General features: G+C 42.9%; 1 protein-coding gene across 2 annotated transcripts in view; it reads right to left on the bottom strand.

The window, feature by feature from the left end:
* Positions 1-15,401, bottom strand: part of LPCAT1 (lysophosphatidylcholine acyltransferase 1) — a 65,792-nt gene extending 50,391 nt beyond the window's left edge. Inside the window, exons 1-3 of one of the 2 annotated variants that reach the window (XM_054817632.1) lie at positions 15,106-15,401; positions 8,283-8,425; positions 6,492-6,706 (exon numbers count right to left, since the gene is read on the bottom strand). In XM_054817632.1, coding sequence (XP_054673607.1) covers positions 6,492-6,706; positions 8,283-8,425; positions 15,106-15,222 — 475 coding nt within the window. In that variant the 5' untranslated portion in view covers positions 15,223-15,401. The remainder of the gene's footprint in view (positions 1-6,491; positions 6,707-8,282; positions 8,426-15,105) is intronic. The other variant, XM_054817630.1, reaches the window with a different exon arrangement.
* Positions 15,402-15,612: the final 211 nt, after the last annotated feature.

Below are 15,612 nucleotides of genomic sequence, written 5' to 3'. Positions count from 1 at the left end.
CTCTACATAAGATTTGTAAAGTTAGTGGTGGTATCTTATTACAACAACAACCATACACAGAAATATATACCTTTTTGACCCAAGCCTGAACCAACCACTAAAGCTAAATACATGTCAAGAACAACTTCTGAGTTTGACTAAGTGCTTAGCAGATGGACCACCTGACAGGTGGTCCAGAATACAGAAGAAGTATAGAGGTACTTGGTATTCCTGGTATAGAGGCAGTGTTAATGGGAAAGTTGTTCTCCCTATTTCCAAAGAGAAAGGCAGGAAACATGCAGTCTGTAGGACAAGGAGAGGTCAGTAGTGGGAAGTAAATAATCAGTGTTCTCTTTGGGTTTAACACAATTAAATTCCATGGTATTTGGGTTGGTCTTTCAAACTGTGATCTATTTCCTTTCAGGACTTCTTGAGGGACAAAGATCCTTTTCAAATCACAAAGATTTCTGTTTGCTCTCACACCTGCAGCACCTGTATGAGGGCATGGCTGTATGTTTTACCCTTCTGCTGCCAGTCTAAAAAGTATTTTACAAAGGCAGTTGTATTGGTTTGCAGGTTTCCTATATACTGCAGTTTGGAACTTCCATAAATGATATTAACCAGGATGCTTAAAAAAAATGATGGTGGTTTAAGCATTTAGGCAGCAGTTTAAATGAGAAGTAACTGTTACTGAATTTATGCTAAAAAAAAATAAATCCAACAAGTCCAGGATTCCAACCCAAACAATAAAGGCATACCTATAATACACAGATGACAGTGCAACCATTTTAAATCTCCCCATGAGAGCTCCTGTGAGGACCAAAATATTGCAGGACCATCTGGGTGCCCACAGTCTGAAGGAAACATTGAATTTTGAAATAGAAGTTTTTAAAGGACAGGATGAAACAGATAAGCTTGGCACTAACTTCAAGATGCTCCTCAGAACCGGGGAGCTCATTCGTGTACTCAAGGCAGGCTACAATGCCAACATAGTATAGGATGTTGGCCTTCAAGCTGCTGATTTACAGTGTATAAAGAGAAGAAATCTGTGAGGCCTTGACCTTACAGCAGCTTTTTCCAAAAGGGGTTTAAGGACTGTTTTGATGAATCTCAGAAGTATTTAAATGCCAGATCCTCAACTGAAGAGCTATGGGTCTACCACGATTTTCTTCCTTGTGTGCTTTGGAAGGGGGGGGGGGGGGGGGGGAGGGCAGGTAGGGTGGAAAGCAATTGGGGTGGAGGACTGGAGGATTAGGTTGCATAACTTTTCACAGAGATGATGAGTAAGTAATTCGGAATCTTAAGTTCTGAGATGAAAACATACCCAGCTACCACAGCATAAATATTTCCCCCTGAATTACTCCTTGTCTTTTAGTCATAATGCTCAAGAAAGGCCTATAAAGCACTTTCAAGAGATTAGCTTGAACAAGAACTCCTGTGTTTACTAGATGTGGAAAAAACCTCACAATAGAATCAATAGCTTTTATAGCACAGTATGATTCTCCCTTCTTCTATACCTCTTCTGTATTCTGCCAAGTAAAAATGGCCTCCTTCCCCTTTATGAACTTAAGCTAACATATCCCTCCATTCATTCTACAGGTACCAATTTCCTCTCTTTTTCAGAGGGTGAAGTTACAGATGTTGAGAAGTTGCTTAAAGTTTAAATTAGCTTATCACCTTAAATTTAGCTTTTAAAAGCTGAGACCACAGAAGATGTTTAAATCACAAAAGTTGTCCAACCAAATCCTCACCAAATTCTATTTACTGACAAATCCCTTTTCCTTCTTGTTGAAGTATTTCTGCAGTAGCACTGACTACCTCAGCAATGAAAACCAACTTACATCCAGGTTGCTTTACCAGCCAAAAATAAGGCAGTGAAGCATAACTATCCAGAATTTATGCAAAGAGCTTGTCCTGACTTGAAGTGGGGTCCAGAAGACAACACTGGAAAGTTTAAGGACATGTGCTGATGAATGAACTGATCTAACTTCTTCAGGCAATGTAAGGTGCAACGGATTCCTAGATGTCATCTTCCCTGGGCTGCACACTTTACACTAAAGTGGTCCAGTGAACTTCACATCTCCAACCTACCAAAACTCTGGAAAGCCATTGTGCAGAAATATATGTCCTTATTCAGCATTGCTATGTGCTCTGTCTGTTCTGGCATTTTCTACTTACCAGAAACTGATTTTTTTTAATTTTTTTTTTTTTTTTTACGATCATTGAAATCTCATTGATATATCGGCAAGCAGTTCCTCCCCAGAGTTTGTTAACCTAGTATGTGTGTGCCAGGTGGGTAATTTTCTTCACTACTGACCACTAACTGAAGAGGTCATAACTCTTCTGTCAGAACAAAAGAGCGTTTTTTTAATTCATCTTTCTCTTTGTTTTCCTAAAGAGAATGAAGTTGAAAGAGTCACAAGACTTAAGTCTGCTTCTGAAATTGGACTTTGTGGCCTAGGAGAGCTGCCTTCAAGTTAGAAAGCAATAAAACACTCATACACAAACACACTTGTGGAATACTTCCAATCACATAAAGAACAGGCTTTTTTAATCACCTGGACTGAAACATGGATCAAAAGCTTCATATTCCATGACTGGCAAACTAAGGATACAATAATACAGACAGCTGCTCCAGAAACCTATTAAAATACTTTCGGAACCAATCTTGGTAACCAGTTAGCAATCAGATCTTTTTGTGCCTGCTAAAGCACCTGATCCCTCTGGTACACAACATAGAATGTCCTGATAAACACTGTTATTACATCAAAAGGCCAACTTATTTATATCATATTTGGATATTCTGGATGAAGATCTACTCTTCACCCAAAGTCCCCATCCTTGGAAATTATCTCCGAATTTCCTCTGCTGCATCATTTTTTACATGTTGAAGTCTGCTCAGGGTTGAATGAATGTACTTTATTCAAAACTCCCCAGAAGATTCTGAACGACCATTAACAAGACTCAATTAAGAGATAGCAGGGTTAGGATTATCAACAGCTGGCTCCAAAACTTCACTGGAGATGGTACAAGTTTGCAAGATTTACAAAACTGAAGAACATAAAAAACAATTCTGACCTCTCTAGGATAAATTCTAGATGGATGTCTAGAGTGTCGACAATTCACCATGTGATCCAAGGAAAACACGACCACCTTTTCACTGATAGCATAAGAGAAATATCAGTGGTCCAATAACATGAAATACAGTTTTGTGTGTGTATGTACAGAAGTACACATAACATTGAAATTGAAATACTAGATCAAAGGAGGAGAGGGATAGTCAGTACCATCTGCTTCACAGAAAACCTCTTTCAAGCAGCAAAAGAAAAAAAATAAAAATCACAACTTCACTCCACTGGAAAGTTTTCCCTAAAGTTTAAGCCAAACTAATCATTACAGTGATTACTCACCTCTCTTAAGGCCCATTTACTTTAATAACACAAACTGCTGTAATTAATGTTGCGCATATAAAAGTATTCCTCTAAAAACAAAACATGTTTTTGAACTCCGAATCTGAGTTACAACCTTTGCCATGCCTCATTTCCATGGCATTTTTCTGAACGCTTCATAAGGGACTGCATAATTTTTGTGGCTGCATGACATAACGTGAATGCAGTTATACAGGACAAAATATTTACTTGACTGCGCTGTACATTCCAGTAATATTCCATCAAATCAATATATGTAGTTTTCTGGGGTTTCTCTTTTTCTGTAACTGGTTTTGCTCACACATGAACAAGTGAATAATTTTTAAATTATTAATTTTATTAACTATTATTTTAAATTTTGAAATTTTATTGTAGTAAGTCTAGACTTTCAACTGAATCCTTTAAAAGTTACCTTAAAATTAAGTATATAGGAAATAGTTTGCACTACTTGCTATGAATTATTTGTGCTACATTCAGTGTAACTACAATCTCCATATCCCTACAGATTCTCCTCAGGCTTTCTCACCAGTCGCCACTGAATCTATTATGTGGGATAGTTAAGCAGCTATTATAGCATTCTGTCAAATGCCATTCTGCTATTTCATCACATTTCAGTAACACAACATGGCCTGGAGTTACCTCATCCAGTTTGAGTCCTCCAAACAGTCCAGTAAAGGAGAGCTCCACACGCACTACTTTATTTTGCTGAGCTAGCAATTATTAAACAGTCCATTGAGTCTGCTGAGAAAGAAGATAAATCTGTCCCTACTTCCATGGCTGGACTGCTCCTAAAGCCCAAGTCAGCCTGGATACACCTATCCTGTACAGGAGAGTCAACATATCGTCTCACAACAGTATCTTCTTTCAGTATTGGACAAGGGAGTTCAATTTCTTTTTGTTTTCACACTATGCTTGTTTGTATACATTTGTTTTTAAAAAACACATGCCTACATCCTTTTTATTCAAAGCATCTATTAATTTTTTACACAATTTTTGACTGCCACAAACTTTTACTAAACTCTCTAAGTCAGATACTCAATGAAATTGAAATCACAAAATCATAGAATGGTTTGGGTTGGAAGGGACCTTAAAGATCATCTAGTTCCAACCCCCCTGCCATGGGCAGGGACACCCTCCACTAGACCACGTTGCCCAAAGCCCCATCCAACCTGGTCTTAAACACTTCCAGGGATGGGGCAGCCACAACCTCTCTGGGCAACCTGTTCCAGTACCTCACCACCCTCACAGGGAAGAATTTCTTTCTAACATCTAATCTAAATCGACCCTCCTTCAGCTTAAACCCATTACCCCTTGTCCTGTTACTACACTCCCTGATATAACAGTCCCTCACCATCTTTCCTGTAGGCCCCTTCAGGTACTGGAAGGCCACAATTAGATCTCCCCAGAGCCACCTTTTCTCCAGGCTGAACCATCCCAACTCTCTCAGCCTGTCCTCATAGGAGAGGTGCTCCAGCCCTCTGATCAGCTTCGTGGCCCTCCTCTGGACTCCCTCCAACAGCTCCATGTCTCTCCTGTACTGGGGCCCCCAGAGCTGGATGCAGTACTCCAGGTGGGGTCTCAGCAGAGCGGAGTAGAGGGGCAGGATCACCTCCCTCAACCTGCTGGTCACGCTTCTTTTGATGCAGCCCAGGACACGGCTGGCTTTCTGGGCTGCAAGCACACACTGCCGGCTCATGCTGAGCTTCTCATCAATCAATACCCCCAAGTCCTTCTCCTCAGGGCTGCTTTCAGTCCATTCCCTGCCCAGCCTATAGCTGTGCTTGGGATTGCGCCGACCCACGTGCAGGACCTTGCACTTGGCCTTGTTGAACTTCATGTGGTTCGCACGGGCCCACCTCTCCAGCCTGTCAAGGTCCCTCTGGATGGCATCCCTTCCCTCCAGCATGTCGACCACACCACACAGCTTGGTGTCGTCGGCAAACTTGCTGATGGTGCACTTGATCCTACTGTCCATGTCGCTGACAAAGATGTTAAACAGTGCTGGTCCCAGTACCGACCCCTGAGGAACACCACTCGTCACTGGTCTCCACTTGGACATTGAGCTGTTGACCAGAGATTATACCAAGAGATTCCCTACACAAAGCTTCCAGATGTAACCACTCACCATTTGTGGCCATGTCCCAGCTTCTGGTTTTGAAGATGTCCTTAAAACCACATTGTCTAATGAAATTTTAGGAGGATGTCAACACCAACAGTCTGATTCCACTCAGTTGTGAAGGAACTCAAAGTTTTCGTTTAGACTTTTAATTTAAAGAGTCCCTACCCAAGGTGAAAGTAAAATATTTTGTCCTTTTTATACTACCCTTAAAATCTACACAATAAGACACAGGAAGATTCTTTGTACTTTGCCGATCCCTAGACACAACATGATGGGTTTCTCCAAAATGCCTCCACACAGACTTTGGCTAGAAGTCTACAAGTCTAAAAGCTTACACATTTTTGGCACCACTGCACCAAAAATCACAGGTGTCTCTCAAGCCTTTGTGCAAATTTACATTGATAATTCCAGAGACAGTATTCAAACTATTAACTTGGCCATCTGCATTTCTTATGACTAAATCTGAGCACACAACAATCTGCTCTTGCTCATCTCTCACACCCTGCCTGAAACAAACTTATTGATGCATGAAGGATTAGCAGCACTCCCTCAGGGCAAGGTACCATACAGAGCAGACAACGTTCCTAAAACACATTTCTGGGATGGCACCCCAACTCGCACCAAGAAAGAAGTTTTAGTGGACTCTCTCTATAGCCCCATCCTAACTTGCTTTTCTGTTTGTCATGTCTTAAAATGTTGCAATTTCACTACAAATTTAACCATGAGTTCTGTAGGATTGTTTTGACTTTGTACAATGATTCATCTTTGGAGAAAGGAAAAAAAAACCACTAGACCCCCCCCAATTTTTTCAATTGGCATTCAAAGTAGACCAGTCAAAAAAAATCTCTCACCATATATTATAGCAAAATGTTCTTTGTGTTTCAGGCCTTCTCATACACAACCTGTGAACTTCCTAAGTAATCATTTTTAATTGTTCTTGAAAAATTAAGCATCTAGCAACTTACTTCCCCAAACAGGAATATCTTTGCTTTCTGCTTTCATCACAATGGAGGCAAAGGTCATAGTTACTGGAATGGCATCAAAGTAGGAAGAATGGGGAGCCACAGTTAATATTGCTGCTTCCGCCGGCAACGCTCGTCTGCCTTTTACATTTATCCAGTGGAATCCACCAGCAAGCCACATCATTCTCATGATTGCTTTCAGCAAAATATCCACTACCCTGTAAAGAGTTGAGAAAACAGTTATACTGCCACAGGAATACCTTAAAATAAATAAAAACATTACAGAAAAAAATTTACAAGCACAACAAAAGCACAGATACGATATGCTGCTTAAACAGAACGAGAACGCTGCATAGATCTTTTTTTTTTTTTCCCTCAGCAGATTTAAGACCACTTTCAAGGTAAGATGCCATTCAATTTCATTTCATGCCTGAATATTAATGCTTTTTAATCACAGTAAAATTGGCATTTATTTTATCACTAAATTAATTTTCATTCAGACTATGACTGTTGTTTCTATATGTTATCTAATAACACTTTCTAGTAATATCAAAAAAGCTCTAGTAAACCAAGTTCTGAAAAATATTATTAGGATATTGCTAGAATGCAACAACCCTGATTCTTGTTCACCCAAACAAAACAGTGGAGATCAGTAGAGAAGTGTAGGGCAGAGATTCTCAAACACAGGGATGCTTACAGTACACATCTGAGAGCTTTGGAAACATTTTACTTTCTTCCCTTTTCCCTGTGTCCTCCTAAAGTGTTTTGTTTTTTTGTTTTTGCTGGGTTTGGGGTAGTGTATTGTTTTGCGTTGTGGGGTTTGGGGGTTTTTTTGGGGGGTGGGGGGGAAGGGGTGTTGCTTGTTTTTTAAACTGGCAGTCATGAAAAGAGAAACATTTACTCTGAATCATTAGAGTACAAAAAGCAAATACCACATTGTTACATTCACAGGGAATGGAGGCTGGAGATGAGGGTGACACTGAAAACTGGATGAAATGGGGGAGGGACAATCTCAAAAGCTTCAAAGTAACAGCATGCAAGACTGAAGGCAGTCCATTATTCCTTTAGTCATTATACTGATATCATTCCAAATGAAATGTAAAGTGACATGCCTCTGTGGTTCTCAACCTCCTTCCCTCCTGTGATACAAAATGCAATCAGCTTCCCCTGTGCTAGTGCCAGCTCCTAATTTTGAAGTTATCTACAGAAGAGGTGATACACTCCTCCTTCCTTGCTCATTAAATGCCAGTTTTCATGGATGGGTGAACACTATCTTACATTCTACCTTAATTAGCATTCCAATATCAAAGTAGGCACAGACTTATTAATAAGCACCAAAGCATGGGGCAAGCCCTCAGAGAATCAACAGATGTTTTGTCAATTCATCACAGGGTAGCAAACAATGGGGTGAAGCAGTTTAAAACAACAATTTAGAATATGAAATCTGAGCACATTCAGTAGTGTCAATCTTCATAACAGGAAATTGACATTACGGGAAAATTTGAAATTGAAGGATGTCACAATGAAGCTTCATACTACATCCTCAATAAAGATAAGAGGCCAGAGATGACCAGTTTTTCTGCCTGGGACTCTTGGGTCACCTGGTAATTCAAGCAGTTGAGGTATTATTAGTTTCCCATCTGCGGGAAGTGTTTAAATAATAATTTTTATATTTTTCTTTTGAAGTGAAAAGCAGGTCTGTGAGACAGATATCAGGTATTTCCAATCCTCTCTATTGCAAACTGCTGAACTAAATAATAATTCTCTCAGTATTTCACGACATCAGTGACTCACTTTCGCCACCAGGAGAGGGGCTTTTCAAGCTCTTGCTCATCAGATCCCATTGAAGCAATGAATGCAAAAGGCCAGGCCAGCAACATCATAAAAGCAGCAAAAAAGAGTCGGATAGGAAACAGAGTCAAGGTCATGAAGGCAATCTGCAAAATCCAAAACAAATGTGTTATTCCAACACAATCTTGGACTGAAAAAGTCAGCGATTCCTAGAAACTGATCTGAAGTCTTAACTTAAAAATATCTAATGTTAAAAACAGCAGAATATGCTTCAATTCCAAACAAATAATTGTAGCATATGTGTAACAATTATGTATTCACCAATCTTAATTATAGCTGAAACACAGCACACTCTTTAGAGCTAATGCAGTCTTAGCTTTCCATGCTTCTTCAGACCCTATGTTTGTCAGCGAATACATCCGCAAGCTCTTTTCCCTTTCTGCAGCCTCACACTAAGTAAATATTTAGAATGGGCATGTTGTAAATCCTACTGCACTACAGAGAGTCAGTCCATCACAGCAGCTCCCAGCCAGTGATGTGCACTTCTTCAGCAGGGTGCGTTCACATGACAATACAGGACCCAGCCTGGAAAGCTCTTCCAGGCCTGGGCAGGCACCAGTTCCTCTGTTGTATGTTCTTGGAACCAGAAGCTGTGGGGAACCACAGTGGGGAACACTGTGCAGAGACACTTCTGGACAAACATCCAGACACACATACATATGAGTTTATGTTCCAGGCCTGTGCTAACAGGCACAACAGCTGGAAAGCAGAAGTTTTCAAGTTATCCTCCCCGGGAAGCCATGGTGAACCTAGTTGCTTCTGCACCTCCTCCCAGCACTCCAGTTCTCAGAGAGCCCATTCCCAGCCAGTCAGCCCTCTGCCTTCAACTTCAGTGAAAAACATGTCATGCTGGAACTTCTCCCACAGTCTCCCTAAAGTAGGGCCTTTCCTGAGCTGTTGCTCTCCAGAAAACACAACTTAGCAACTATCTGTGCAATGATCCACTTGCTCCAGGAAACAGTTCCAGGAACCAAGAGTCCCAACTTTCTCACTCAAAGGAAGAAAAAAAGCTCTTAGAAGTGGAAGAGGGTACAGCTTCAGATTACTGGCTAAGGGAGAGGAAACTGAAAACTATTTGAAGCTGACTGGGGTAGCAGCAATGGTCAAGCTGTACAATGGAGGCTGGCAGAAGATGAAAATGACGCTATGAAATAGAAGGGCCATGTAAAGAAAGAGAATGAAAAAGGAAATATGCTACATATTCACAGGTGCACCAGATGAGGTAGAAAAGTCCTTTTCAGCATCACAATAGCCGGGCAAGGATGAGTAATGAGGCATAAGGTGCTGTCTCACATTGTGCTTAATCTGATGCATCTCCAGGCTGCTGTGGAAAGCATTATTCATATTCTTCTTCTCTTCCCCAATGCACATCTAGTCATCATGCCGCTCAGTTTTCCATTGATCAGTTCCTGCTTCTTCTCACTTCCCAAAACAGCTCAATAACCAGCTCACCCTGTAGCTGCACAAATCTGTAGATCTAGGGTAGGGGCAGGGAATACACAGCAGGAGAAAAGCCTCAGCTACCAGTTTCAAGCCCTAAGCTACCAGTCCACTGCAATGTCAGATTTTACAGTGATGGTTCAGACTGGCACCATCATCTTGTAACAACCATGGTCTCACTCCCCAAAAGACAATTCTAGTCCCTGGGTGGACTGCTTCAGTTTGCAGAATGAAAAGGATTTTTTTTTCCTTAGGCTAGTTTCCCAGATGAACCAGTACAACTTCCTAAACTGTAATGGTCAGATGAGCACTGAAGTCATAACTCATGCAACTCTGCATCCATAGACAAGACCACCATGTCTGGCAGCAAATAGGGGAACATTCATCTGCAAACTGGAGAAGAGAGAACAGCTGCCTTCTAAACTTGTAAAAGGAGAAGGACCAGCTGTCAAGATAAAAGGGAAGCAAAACACAGGTGAGGACACAGTCCTCTGGGATTCACACTCCCTCTCTCCTACTCAAAGTCTCCTCCTATGCTGGGGTAAAGCTGAATGGTAGGTGAGGGGTGGTGAGCTAGTCAGTTCTTTGCATCTTTGTAGCAATCCTTTGTATCAACATCACTTTAGAGCTTCATCACAGAACAGAAGCAGTGGTTGCATCCATAAGGTTGTGAAAGATGCCATAAATGTGTAGAAAAGGCCTCCTGGTCTTCTGAATCTAGAGACAGCAGTGGTGGAAGTGGCCAGCAAGAAGTAATTCCAAGTATACAGGTATACAGGGTCTGGCTGTGACAACAGCCTCTTTTTTAGCAGGTGGTAGTGCAGTACCTGTCCACACAAGAAATTTATTAGGAGAGAGAAGAATTATGTTTGACCCCTGAAGAAGGTTAGTGATCAACAAAGACACTAACATTTGAAAAGTAGTTCAGTATACATCTACATTTAGACACCTTCCCAGGTAAGAAAGCTTCTATCCTGTAAAACCTACGTACAGTGGTAGTATAAGTGTCAGACAGAAAAAGGAAGAAGATTCTGTCCCCACTCGTCACTGTCAGAGATCAGAATACAGGATGCATACACTCCTGGTCTGACCTTGTACAGACATCTTATTTCAGTGACTGTATTTCTATGTATTTAGGACATTCGCCTGGATGTGTTTTCTATTAAAATTACAAATTCTATCTGGTAATAAGTCATATGTAAACACCTGTGTTTTGAGATACATTTAAAAAACCCCTAAAGGTCCATCTGGAGCTGTATCTTGGGAGATTCAGCTCATGACCAATTTTCTCAGGAGGGGTTTGACTACAGCTCATTTAACATTTGCTAGCGTACGGGATCCTACTTAGTTTTTCAGAAGTTGTGGTATATGCTGTGAAAGACCCATGGATGACAGGAAGGGAGAGGATGCTCTTACATCTTGTAACAGAAGGCTGCCCTGGGAAACTGTACTCCACTCTTCCGTCAGAAGGGCTTCAATCTGATGTAAGGCAAGTCACTTAAACTAAATAGGTATCATATGTTCTCCTCATTTAGGGACTGTGCATTCAGATTTGAGTATGAACTTGCAATGAAGGTATAAAATATGAACTTAAGTCCTTTTTAAGTTCTCCAAAACATCAGGTCCTACATATCATTGCACTGTGCAAGAGAATCAGAGTACTCGTTTCTCCTTCTGCATGTCTCTGTTTCCTGTCTTGAAAGTCAGTATCATATCTCTCCTGCACAGAGAAGCTGAAAAAAATGCATCTTTGAAATTAGCAAGTGAGAAACATGATTAAAAGACAGTTTATTCACCACAAAATTTCCATGATTTATTACAAATTAATGGTCACATATTGAACAAAGAAAATAGAATAATGAACTGCAAATTTAACATGGTAGAGGTTTTGATTTTTCTTTTAAACATATCAGATAGAGACTACATCTTGCCCCACACTTTCACTTCTTTACTATTATCATCCCTATAGCCTCAATTCACCAAAGGAGCTAGAAATTCATCCCTCAACAATTCTCTTACTACCCACTTTCCCACTCTGCAAGTTCCCCGATTGACACAATCATGGACACAAGTACAGGAGCAGAAATTTTCATGTGCAACTAAGCCGATGTAACAGATCACTGCTGCTAAAGAGGGTGGTCCTGTTCACTCTCCCCTCAATCCTCCCCTTGAGTCAGCTCTAGTACTCATTGAGCTTGCAATGAGCCAATACAGCTCATTAGAATGAAGAAAAGCAATCCCAGCAAAAGAAAACAATCGGAATACAGAAAAACACAGTAATATGGTGGTTTAATGAGCCATATCAGCTCACCAAGGCACCAAAGAAACACCAGTATTGGTGCAATAAAAGGCCCAGAAACACTGGAAGCAAGGAAAATGGCATCATATTGTGTTTTTAGGAGGCAGGGAAACAAAGCTATGAACACTTTGTGACAGCTTCAGTAATGCTTCTGCCTGTTCACAGAGGTAACTACAATCAAGAGCTTTGACTTATGTGATAGGCACCCAGAAGATGTTAGGATGAACAAAATTCATGGATAATGAAATAATGTCTGTATTTCTTCCAGAAAGGATCTTTTTATTATAGTACTGAAATAAAACAGGTAGCTTCAAGAATGACCCCCACTGTCACCCTCAGATCAGAGTGAAATAACCATCATTTCTACAGGAAGAGTGAGACTCAGTTCTCAAATACCCTTGTGGCTTTTACACTCCTGTTATCTCCCAGCTTTTATAAAGCCAATAAAACACGATGTGAACAACTCCTTGGCACTCAAATGGATTTATTTTTGCTGCTGTTCTTCCTCTTTGCCGTTGTTTCCTCCTCTTACTTTCTATCTTTTTTCCTCACTCCCACAGTCTCAGGCTGAAATGTTCTAAAATACAATTACTTTGAGTTGTAATAACAAGCAAAAAAGCTAATCTAACCTCTTGCAGGGTGCAAGATGAGGGAGGGATGAGGTGGTAGTGAAGATAATGGGACTATCTAGCAGACCATTAGCACCAGACAACAGACCATCAGACAAAGCAGTCTTGTCTCCCCTGTGCTCACCAACTTATTCACATACCTCTAGTCCCCACACACCCCTAACCTTCCTCGACAGGCTTTGCAATCCCAGAACTCACCCTATTAGATTCACAGGGCAGATCAAAAAACCTGTGACACAATATACGCCTATAGCTGAACAGGAAGTGAGTTCAGCTGTAATACTTCATACCGAACCCTCGGTAACAGGCCAGGACTGTATGGAAGAGAACACCCACTCCTGTAACTGACTGTAAAGTAGCCTCCCCATTCAAGAAGTCTGCCTTGCTGGGAGAGCAGCATTTCCCGTAGGTGGAACAGTTCCACAGCTCTTCTTTAACAGCATCTATCTCAAGCACAACTTTTCTTTTAATCAGCAAAGAAGTCAGGAGAGCATGATTAAGGCAAAGAACAAAATCTATCACCGTTCTGTATGTCAGCTTGTGTGCTTTCTCCCTCACTGCAAAAATAAGACTGCAAGAAAGGCTCGGTTAAAGAACTCCATGTCGCTGTACATCAATAAAAGATTGCTCACTTAAAAAGCACGACCAAGCCCCACACTTTGGTGAGGCTATTCCTTTGGTCTGCACACTGTAAAAAACTGCAGAGCTTTAAACACATCTTACAGTTTGCATTGAAAATAACAAATCCTTGAAATCCAGTGGCAAAGCTCATGTCTCATACAGATGTACAGAGCAGCCCACAGAGAAGGCAGGTATGTTCTGCAACCAGTCACTTTGCTGGTGAAGTGGCTAAAGATCTGCTAGGACTAACAACAGATCAGCAATGTTAATAGCTCCTTTGAGACACAATATTGCAAAAACTGTGAAACTGGTACTCTGCCCTCCCAACACTATTTTAAAAATTCCTTATAAATAACCAAATAGAAAGCAATATCAAAAAGATACATTATAACAATGTTTTATTTTGCAGTGTTAATTAGATACAATCCTAGTCCATACCAGTACATGCTGTCTTTGCTTCTCTCTGTTCCCGGAAAGACTTCCACATAATTAATTACATAGAAAACATGACTTAAGGAACAAAGTAAGGTTACATGGAAAAGAAATCATTACAACTATGTGATTTATTGAGGAAGCTCTAGGCATAAACTGAATGAGGCAAATGACACACACCTTTTTTCCCTTCTCCCAAACAAGAATTTATCAGTCACCACTGGATACATACTGGGAAACTTGATTTAGAAAAGTAAAAACCTTTTCCACTGGAGTCTACTATGAATTCCTTGGCTGCCAGATACTTAACATGAGGCACATTCCGATGGTTTTTTGTCGGGCCATACATGTCTTGTGTTAAGTATCTGGACAGCAACAGGGCAATGCAATAATGAACTTCCCTCACAATGTAAATTAAATTGAAGCTGGATCTAAAGTGCCTTGATCCAAGAGGTTCAATATTAGTAGGTCTTAATTGCCATGGTGCTGTAGTCCATTAGGCCCCCAAAACAAGAGCTTTAAGGAACTGAAGTATTACAGTGACGAAAGTAATAGAAATGGACAACCCCGTATTAGGGTAGCCTTTGACAATATTTCTTCACCCAGCAAATGACCCAGATCTCATCCAAAGCCTAAGACAAAGGCCATGCACTCTGAATATCCAACCACCTACTGCTCACCATGTGAGATGAGTGAGGCAGAGGCATGGAGAAAAACAACAAACCAACCAACCAAAAAGCCATGCAACTGAAAATTTGCATTTTAATACCAATTCCTGTCATCTCACGCTACCTGTGCAATGCCTAAGTTATGCCGCAGGGATTATTTACCCAGGGGCCAAACTTCAGACGCGTAGGATGCCTCGGCCCAGGCATACCCTGAACTGACGCTGGAAGAGTGCCTCCACACGACTGTTCCCCTACCCCCCATTTTAAAAAAAATCCAAACCAACATTTTTATTTTCTTTTTAAGAAAGCAGCGGTGTAGAAGTTAAGGAACACGCCCTCCGAGCGGCGGGCGCTACAGCGGCCGTTGCCGCCGCGAGCCCCCGCGCCGCTAACCACCCCTCGCCTCACGGCCGCCCCCAGCCTCCCGCCCGCCCCGGGCACAGCACCGCGCCGCCCCCGCCCACCCACCGCAGCCCTCTCAAGCCCGGCTTGCGCGCACACACACGCATGCACCGGTTTTCCCCGGTCCCGCCACCCTCCGGCGGCTCACAAAGCGCCAGCGGCAGGGTGCCCCCACCCGCGGCAGGACGCGGCCCGCCAGCCGAAGCGCCGCGGGGGACGCGCGGAAGGAGGAGGCGGCGGCGGGCAGGGGGAGGCCGGGCCCTGCACGCCCCTACCTTGGCTTTCTCCAGGGGGCTGAGGCGCAGCTGGTGCACGAAGGGGCTCCTCGGCGGCGGCCCGCGCTCCCGGCTGCCGGCCACGCAGCATCCCCGGCCGCGGCTGCTCAACTTCATGGCGGGGCAAGACTACGCGCGGCCCAGCACGGGAGAGGGCGCGGACGCTACGCAGTCACCGCTAGACCCTGAGTAGCGGCGACGGACGGGCGGACACCGGCGGCCAGCTCGCTCGCCACTAGACGCCGGCCCCCGCCCTCCTGGGGGCCCGCGCATGCGCCCTGCGCGCCGGCTACAGCGGCTCGGCTGGGCGCCGGTTTCCGCGTCGGTTGAGGGGGGGGGAGGTGGGGGGGGGCGCGCGCGCGCGCACCCTCCCTTCCTCCCTCCCTTCCTCCGCCGCGTGCCGCCGCCGCGCGCGCACTCGCGCGCCCACCCATCCACCCACCGACCGTTCCCTTCGGGGCATGCTGGGAGAGCGGCCCCACCCGCCACCCCCCCCCCCCGGTGCCC

The sequence above is a fragment of the Grus americana genome, chromosome 2 (genome assembly GCF_028858705.1).
Source record: "Grus americana isolate bGruAme1 chromosome 2, bGruAme1.mat, whole genome shotgun sequence".
Lineage (NCBI taxonomy): Eukaryota > Metazoa > Chordata > Aves > Gruiformes > Gruidae > Grus > Grus americana.
This window is presented reverse-complemented; position numbering and strand designations above follow the sequence as displayed.